The 9,815-nt window shown below is 41.1% G+C and overlaps 1 protein-coding gene across 1 annotated transcript; it reads left to right on the forward strand.

The window, feature by feature from the left end:
• The first annotated feature begins 249 nt into the window (after window positions 1–249).
• LOC110944981 lies at window positions 250–5,089 on the forward strand. The gene is made up of 2 exons (XM_022186622.1): window positions 250–1,408; window positions 1,524–5,089. Exons 1-2 carry the CDS (start codon window positions 250–252, stop codon window positions 5,087–5,089), a joined length of 4,725 nt encoding a protein of 1,574 aa, XP_022042314.1.
• Window positions 5,090–9,815: the final 4,726 nt, after the last annotated feature.

A 9,815-nucleotide genomic window follows, 5' to 3' on the forward strand; every position in this document is an offset into this window, starting at 1 on the left:
TTCAACGTAGAAACCACGATCCTTGTCCACAACGACCCGCTTCTCCAGTGCAAGCTCCAAGTACCTAACGATCTGCAAGGCATGTAACAGAATGATCAACAAACTAGTTGAGCGAGTTCACAGTAAGTAAATGATCAACAAACTGATGGCCAACATGACGCTAATCCAGAGATTGTGAATTTGGTAGATGACCGTTCAAACCTGAATCTTTCTCCTCAGGCTACATATGCAGATAGGGTTAAAAATAACATGAAAGGGAAACGTGAGGTTAACTTCAGACTTCTTGAATCCATGGAGACTGTGGAGGAGGCTGATGTGGTTATCCCGAAAGAAGCTGTTCGGCAGGTACAAAAGAAATTTGAGAACGTTCTTTATGGTTATTTTCTGGGTGATAGGTTACCGTTTCCGGTAGTAGATTATTATGTTAAGAATGTCTGGGTGAAATACGGGTTTGTTAAGGCAATGATGAACTCTGAGGGGTTTTTCTTTTTCAAGTTTGCAACTAAGGAGGGTATGAATCAAGTTCTAGAGGGGGGACCATGGTTGATACGTAAGATGCCGTTATTCTTAAATGTATGGAGTCCGACAGTCAGTCTTAAGAAAGATGGAATTAAGTCTGTGCCTGTGTGGGTAAAGTTTCATAATGTTCCTCTTGCTGTTTACTCTGATGATGGTCTTAGCCTTCTAGCTTCGAAAGTTGGTATACCCAAGAGGTTAGATGCTTACACAGCTGATATGTGCATTGATAATTGGGGCCGGACTAGCTATGCTCGTGCACTGGTAGAGATAAATGCAGAAAATGAGCTAAAGAGTCAAGTAGTTGTAGCTATTCCAAAGATGGATGACGAGGGTTTTGTTAAGGAAAGTATCAGGATTGAGTATGAGTGGAAACCACATCGCTGTGATACTTGTCGGATTTTTGGCCATAATAATTCGTCTTGCCCGAGTAATCCTAAGGATAAAGCTAAACAGGTGACTATTGATGATGAGGGGTATATTATGGATAGAAGGAAGATAGCTAAGCATGGCTTCCCGCAGAAAAAACAGAAGCCGAGATTTGTTTACAAACCTAAGCCTAACTCTAATGGGGCTAGCACTTCAGGTACAAAGGAACAACCGGAAGGAAAAAAAGCATCTTATCATGTGGATACTCAGAATAAGTTTGAAAGTCTAGCCGATGACTCGTTGAAATCAGGAAATGTGAATGAGCTGAATTATGGTGATCCGATTTCTGAGAAGCCTCAAAGTTCAGGTAGTAGTCAAGTTGACAAGAGTCCAATGCATCAAAACCCGTATGATCTTGAGGAGGAGGAATTTCGTGATCCTTTCCATACAGAAGTTTCGTCATTCATGAGTTTGAATAAAAAGAAAGATAATTCTGAGGGGGCAAGCACTCCCGGTGACATGGGTTTACATGGATAGTATAGCTGCATGGAATATAAGGGGCTTGAACCGGCCCCTGAAACAAAGGGAGGTTCAGCAAATAGTTAAAGAAAATTTTCTGAATGTATGTGCTATCTTAGAGTCTCATGTAGAGGTCTCAAACTTGTCAAAGGTGTGTGGTAGAGTGTTTAAAAAGTGGGATTGGACGTCTAATGGAGGGGTTTGCAACAAAGGAACCAGAATTATTGTGGGATGGAATGAGGAACACGTTCAGCTTATGGTGCTAGCTCAAACAGACCAGGTGATGCATGTTCAACTTAAGTCAAAGATTGATTCCAAAATTCTGTTTGTCTCTTTTGTCTATGCTAAGAATACCTATCAAGAACGACGGGTTCTTTGGCAAGATTTATGTAAGCACAGTTTGGTAGCTGGGAGCCAGTCGTGGATAGTTATGGGGGATTTCAACTCGGCCCTCTATATGGAAGACTGCCTGAATGGTACGTCTACTCCAACAATAGGTATGAGGGAGTTTTTTGATTGTGTTCAAAAGAATGAGTTAATGGACATTCCAGGCCATGGTCTTCACTTTACGTGGAACCAAAAACCTAAAGACGGTGTAGGTATCTTAAAGAAGATTGACCGGGTTATGGGTAACGTTGCTTTTTTGGATGATTTTCCGAATGCCCATGTGGTTTATCATCCGTACCGGTTGTCGGACCATACTCCATGTATTCTGAAAACGGCTAGAGAGATCCGCATGAAGCCAAAACCTTTTAAGTTTGCGAACTTCATTGCAGCGAAAGATGGTTTTAAGGAGTGTGTTAAGGCTGAATGGAGCAAAAACATGGTAGGTATTCCGATGCTATCAGTGGTGAAGAAGCTTAGAAACCTCAAACACCCGTTACGGAGCCTTCTTCACAAGCAAGGTAACTTGCATGTTAAGGTTAATGATCTTAGAGCTCGTTTGGATGATGTTCAAAAACTGATTGATCAGAACCCGTTTGATACGGATTTACGGGCCAAAGAATCTCAGATTATCAAAGACCTCCAGAGCGCTGCATATGATGAGGAATTGTTCGTGAAACAGAAAGCCAAACTTGACTGGCTTAGTGCGGGTGACGGTAACACGACTTATTTTCACAACTTCGTCAAGAGCAGAAATGCAAGGAGCAGAATTCATTCTATTAACGATGTTGATGGTAATCATTTCGAAGGCCCTGATGTGGAATGTGCTATAGTTGATCACTACATGAAGTTTTTGGGTGTAGAATCTGCGGTGGAGGACATGAATATAGAGGAGTTGTTTCCAAATACCGTAAATCCAGTTGATGCTAATCACATGATTCGGCCTGTGACTCGTGAAGAAATAAAGGCTGCTATGTTTAGTATTGGAGATAATAAAGCTCCAGGGCCTGATGGTTTTACGTCAGTTTTTTTCAAGAAAACTTGGGATATAGTGGGTGAAGAGGTCTCGGATGCGATTATGCAGTTTTTTGAGAATGGTAAATTGCTTCAACAGGTTAATCATACTATAATTGCTCTTGTCCCTAAAGTTCCTACTCCTTCGTCGGTGCTCGACTACAGGCCCATCTCTTGCTGCAATGTGATTCTTAAATGTATAAGCAAAATTTTGGCGGATCGAATAAAAGGGAGTTTGGGTGGTTTGGTGAATATAAATCAATCGGCTTTCATTCCGGGTAGGAGGATTTCTGACAATATCCTGCTCACTCAGGAGCTTATGCATAATTACCATCTTCATAAGGGAAAACCAAGGTGTGCCTTCAAGATTGACATTCAGAAAGCCTACGATACGGTTAGCTGGTCTTTTCTAAAGTCTAGTCTAATCAAGTTTGGTTTCCCTAGTAGAATGGTTGATTGGATAATGACATGTGTGTCCACTGTTTCGTTCTCCTTGAGTGTTAATGGGAATCTTTGTGGCTACTTCAAAGGGAAAAGAGGCCTTAGGCAGGGAGACCCTATATCCCCTTATTTGTTCACGTTAGTTATGGAAGTTCTTTCGTTGCTGTTACAAAAAGCTGCTGATCAACACCCTGCGTTCAGATATCATGATAAGTGCAAGCAGCAGAAGATTATCAACGTGTCCTTTGCCGATGATCTTTTCCTGTTTATTAACCCGGACATGGTCTCTGTTAAAGTGATGCGTGATACATTGGAACTGTTTACTAGAATGTCGGGACTAACTCCGAATCTAGCTAAAAGTACTACATTCTTTTGCAATGTCTCTCAGGTGGTCAAGCAGGAAATTCGGTCGCTATTGCCGTTTCAAGAGGGAGAGCTCCCTGTGAAGTATTTGGGAGTGCCTCTTATATCCACTAAGCTTATGTATAAGGATTGCAAGATTCTTGTGGAACGGGTAGATAAAAAGATCGATCATTGGATGAATAAAACTCTTTCTTTTGCGGGTAGACTCCAACTGATTAAATCAGTCATATCGGCTATGCATATTTATTGGGCATCTGTGTTTATGCTTCCAGCGCGTATTATTGGTGATATTGAAAAGCGTATGCGGAATTTTCTATGGAGTGGGGGGCTGAATAAAGTTAGCCATCCTAAAGTGGCATGGAAAAATGTTTGTCTTCCTAAGACGGAAGGGGGATTGGGTGTTCGAAGGATCCAGGATATGAATAAAGCTCTTCTCGCTAATCATGTTTGGAGTATTTTGCTTAAAAGGGAGTCGTTGTGGGTTAAATGGGTCCATTCTTACAGGATTAAGGGCAAGAACTTTTGGGATATTCCGTTGCGGGGTAGCATGACTTGGGGGTGGCGGAAAATTCTTAACCTTCGTGCTTCTATTCGCCAGTTTACTTGGTATGAGATTGGTAATGGCCAGAGCACGAATGCATGGCATGATAACTGGTGTAATCATAGTCCTTTGGGAGCCTTCATTACGCCAAGACGCATACATGGGGCGGGATTTAATATGAGTTCTAGAGTTGCGGATCTTGTCAGTCACCGTAGTGAGTGGACATGGCCCAGCTCGTGGCTTCAGCTATATCCGGGTTTGATGAGTCTTGTGCCGCCTATTCTGAATCAAAATGTTCCGGATAAGTTGATATGGAAGGATAGAGATGCTAAGCATAGGGAGTTCAGTACTTATGAAGCCTGGGATAACGTTCGTTCGCGGGGGGAAGAGGTTCTTTGGGCTGAGCTGGTGTGGTTTTCTCAGTGTATCCCGAGGCATTCGTTTCACATGTGGCTTGTTATAAAAAATAAGCTCAAAACTCAAGATCGGATGGGGATATGGGACGCAGGTAGTGCAACTAATTTAAACCTTATGTGTTGTCCGCTTTGCTGGAACGGTAAAGACTCTCGTGATCACTTATTTTTCCAATGCTCGTTTGGGTTGCAAGTGTGGAATATGGTTAAAGATTTGGCGTACATGGAAACAGTCGATGCCAATTGGGATTCTATTATGAACTGGTTTTATCATAATCCTTCGGGTAAGTCGTCAGAATTTTTAGTTGGTAAAATGGTTGTTGCGGCTTCAACTTATTTTATATGGCAAGAGAGGAACAATAGATTATTTTCTACAAAGCAGCGGGAGGCTACCTTGATTGCAAATATTATTCTCCATACGGTCCGCATGAAGTTGATGACGTTCAAGCCAGGGAGAGGATCCAAGAGTCCGTTATTGCTAGAGCGGTGGAAGTTCCAAGTCAAGACTATGAGCATTGATCCAGGCTAGAGTGGATTAGTAGTCTTTGTGTGTCTTGTTGTTGCCATTGTTTTGGCTTCTGGTCGTGTTTTGATGGGGTTGTTTTTGTTTTGTTAGGTCGTGAATGCTTGTTGGTGTTTTTGGTTTTGCTAGTCTTGGTATGCCAAGGCTAGCCCTAGTGTGCCTCTCTGGCCCACTCGTGTTATTCTTTATTCTTTTTATAAAATTCACCGGGGTAACCCTTTACCCAAAAAAAATAAATGCGTAACAGTAAGTAACGGGTGGCTCTACAGGGCCAATAGTAAGTTATACAGGTGGGGGCTTCCCATGTTATGTGACCACTAGACTATTCGTATTATCCCTGTTCTTCGTCCGAGAACAGTAGCGCGTATGGGGTGTACGTGGGTTTCACGTACGTATCCTTTGTACCGAGGATAGAAGTAAGTAATGCGTACACGTAGGTTTTACGTGCGTGCCTGACATCCGAGGCAGTAATGGCATATGACCACGTAGGTGTTATCCAACCTACGGAACCACGTAGGTGTTATCCCAACCTACGGAACCGTCCTGACATCCGAGGACCATGATAGGTGATAGTCTAGGAAAAACGTTTGTACGTTATAAGTCAATTGAAACCTTTAACCCATTCCCACGACCCGGGAATCCCATGCCTTAGTAGGAGTGTGAACTCACCTTGGTTTGCTCGGTATGCTAGGTTATGCACTCACAAGTAATTAATCAAGTCCTATTGTATGCACGTATAACAAATCAGTTCATGTTCGCAATGATACGCAATATCATGTATCAATCATGTATCACGTAACAGTTAACCATTCATGCAATTCACGTAATTCATATGGACATATACCGGATCATGCATCTCACAAAAACTCAGACAAGTATGGGGGGTGTCTCCCCTGTTCAAAACCCTGATAGCACACGATATAGCATACAACCTTGGACATAAAATCAACATACAAATTCGAACATGTGTGATCATATTAAACTCAGACATGGATGATCATGTTAAACTCGGTCCATAGATAGTCCATTAAACTCGGACAGCTTATAATTCATTAAGATGGGACCTTTAATTTATTAAACTCAGACCTCCATTTAACATTAATAAACTCGGACCTCCATTTTAACATTAGTAAACTCGGACCCCTTTACATGTGATTAAACTCGGACCATGTACCCTTCATTAAACTCGGACAAGAGAAAGGAGGTTAAACTCGGGCAAGCATACAATGAAATTAAATTCGGACCATCCTAAGGCAATTAAACTCGGACCACTAAGCTTCACATTAAACTCGGTCCACTAAGCTTCACATTAAACTCGGACATGTTCAATACATTAAACTCGGTCCACTAAGTTTCACATTAAACTCGGACAATATCAAATCATTTAATTCGGACCAATATCAATTCATTTAAACTCAGGCAACATATTAACATAAACTCAGAACAAACTAACAGTAATTCATATGAGACATTCATGTTCAATACGATTTCATCAGTTACGTATATCATTCAAGCAAACCCTAAATCAAATCATATGACGGCAAACAAGTTTATTCGATCGATTGTTAAACCACAACAATTATCACCATGATACCTATCAAGCATGCATCTAATCATCATTGTAATTTCAACTATCCATGATTAAATCACAGAATCTTACATGAGAAGCTAGGGTTTTTCCAAGAACACAAGAATCAAGAAATCAATAAACAATCAACAATTAATCACAACAATGATTAAACAATTACCTTGTGATGATCCTAAAGAGAGTAATCAAGAGTGATGATTTTCTTGTGCCAAATGATTTGGTGATGATTGCTAGAGAGCCAAGGAAATGAGAGTACGTGCTTTGGTTTTGGTGAAAGTGATTAGTGAAAAGGGGATTAGGGTTAAGTATAATCAAGTTCACTAATGGCTCTCTACACCCCTAACTAATATAATTTACAATAGTACACCATCTCATAACTATTTCATAGTTCCACCACCAAGTTTACACATTTGACAAGTTTCACAAATAACAAACAACTATGCACAATCAAACAATCAAAACATATCTAATCCCATGGAAATCAATTGTGCAATTACATGAACGTGCAATAAATACGACATAGAATCTTGAAAATTCGAGTTGTCACATTATCCCCAACTTAAAAGAAATTTCGTCCCGAAATTTGGTACGCACTCACTGAGGAAGCTAGGTAAGGTATATCGTTCACTGGTTTTCCTGGGGTGTCACATCATCCCCCCGTTGATTTGGAATTTCGTCCCGAAATTCAGTAGTAGTAGCTTCAGCCTCAGTAGTGGTTGCATTGGTTTCGAATAACTGGGGGTACCTTTCTTTCATCTGGTCTTCGCGTTCCCAGGTATACTCTGGGCCACGCTGGGAGTTCCAACGAACTCGAACAAGAGGGATTCTCTTGTTCTTGAGGACCTTAACATCCCGGTCCGTGATTTCAACTGGTTCCTCGACGAACTGCAACCGCTCGTCGATAGTGAGTTCCTTAAAAGGAACTATGAGGGTCTCATCTGACAGGCACTTCTTTAGATTCGACACGTGAAATACATTGTGAACTGCACCGAGTTCAGCTGGTAGGTTCAGTTTGTAGGCCACTTTGCCAATCTTTTCTAAGATTTCGAATGGTCCGACGTACCGCGGATTCAGTTTGCCCCTTTTGCCAAAACGTACTGTCACACCCCCAAAAAAATCCACCTGCGGAGTATCACCGCTTGGGAGCGTGACTGACCAGGATCAAGCCACCAATCATACAGAACATTGTATAAAGTAAAAGTAATCACATTATAACCCAAACCATTTCCATATGAAAGGTGTTTCCAAAACATAAGTAAGTTAACATTGTTTAGCGGAAGCGTATTATTGTAAAACCCATAGCAAATAAGTATCAGACATCAAAAGTGTTTAACAAGGTGATCACGATCCAAGCCCCACAACGACCAGCTCCTCCGTGTGCAAGCTCCAAGTGCCTAACGATCTGCAAGGCATGTAACAGAATGATCAACAAACTAGTTGAGCGAGTTCACAGAAAGTAAATGCGTAATAGTAAGTTCGTTTGCAACAAGTGGCTCTACTGGGCCGATTGTATGTTCTATTGGTGGTGGTGTTCCACGTTACTGGTGGTGGTGTTCCACGTTTCCTGTGGTGGTGTTCCACGTTTCCTGTGGTGGTGTTCCACGTTTCCTGTGGTGGTGTTCCACGTTTCCTGTGGTGGTGTTCCACGTTTCCTGTGGTGGTGTTCCACGTTTCCTAACCACTAGACTACTCGTAACTATAGGTATCCTTCACAACCGAGGATAGTGATGTGGTAGTCTAGTCATAGTGTCAATAGAGTATCTAATCAACCTTCCAATCCCATTCCCAACCCCGGGAACCCCATGCCTTGGTAAGAGTGTGAACTCACCTTGGTTTGCTCGGTATGCTAAATAAGTGCTCACAGTTAATTAATCACGTCCTATGTATACACGTATAGCAAATCAGTTCATGCTCGAAATGTTACGCATGCAATTAATTGGTTCACATAGCAGTCAGTTTGCATATCAGTACAACACGTAGTATTACACGAATAAGTTCATCACCAAGCATGGCACGTAAATTAATTCAACATATGTTCCTCTGTTCAAAGCATTTTCAAAACCCTAGTATCTTTCGATTCATAATTCATCCTTCGACAGTCCATTATCCTTCGGACCGAAGGTTATGCTTCGGACCATGCCATCTTTCGGTCCAACTATCTTTCGGTCCAACTATCTGTCGGTCAAACTATGGTTCGGTCAACGAGTATCTTTCGGCCAAACAATCCTTCGGTCACTACTATGGTTCGAGGGATCGGTATCTTTCGGTGTATTGATAAGTAACAGTTACGTTTATCCGATTAACCATTAACACAATTTTCACAAATCTGCTAACATCAACAAGATCAACCAAGCATGATTCTCATGTTTATCAAGAACCCTAATCTGAAACAAGATCATTCAAACTATCCGATTGACACATATGCGCCGATTACATAAACGTGTCCGATTACAATATTCTAAATCACAAGTTATCATCAAATCGTATTACCAATCATCCATTTAACAAACATAAATTTCCTATCCGATCGATCACCCTGACTGGATTAACTAGCCGATTAACAAAACGATTCGTAACACCGAACATGAAATCATTTGACCATAATCACAACAGATCCAATGTGCATACAATTCCGATTAATACCCATACACAATCATCTTACAAATCAGTTAACATACAATCAACATATTTACATACGATTGATAATTCAAGAAATCATGTACTGTGGACACTAACCGGGATAGTAAGCAAAAGAATTGATCAGCAAAGTCTCCGTAAGGGTTGTGGTTGCCGTCACAAATTAAAAGTGTTCTAGGGTTTTTCTCAAAAAAAAAACTGCCGACTATGCATGTGTTTCGTATATAACATTTCACAGTAATGGGCCAAGCCCATTTAAAATGACTGGGCCGAAACATATCGAAGGATATGTTTCGTGATTCTTCGGGCCGAATGATGTCGAAGGATATGTTTCGTGCTCGAAGGATATGTTTCGTGGTCCTTCGAGTCCTTCGAATCCTTCGAACTATGTTTCGATCTAGACTAAGTGTTTAATAATAATTCTAATAATAATTCCAATATTATTTTCTATTATAGCAAGTAATCACATATAGGCACAATGACGATATGTCTCATTAAAACACAACG

Source organism: Helianthus annuus, chromosome 6, assembly GCF_002127325.2.
Source record: "Helianthus annuus cultivar XRQ/B chromosome 6, HanXRQr2.0-SUNRISE, whole genome shotgun sequence".
Classification (NCBI taxonomy): domain Eukaryota; kingdom Viridiplantae; phylum Streptophyta; class Magnoliopsida; order Asterales; family Asteraceae; genus Helianthus; species Helianthus annuus.

What these genes read in the sequence shown, in the direction of transcription:
- LOC110944981 (XM_022186622.1), top strand. Translation starts at nt 250, where the DNA reads ATGAAAGGGAAACGTGAGGTTAACTTCAGACTTCTTGAATCCATGGAG. An exon ending in AAGCACTCCCGGTGACATGG is followed by an intron (nt 1,409 to 1,523) that starts GTTTACATGGAT and finishes GTGCTATCTTAG; the next exon opens with AGTCTCATGTAGAGGTCTCA.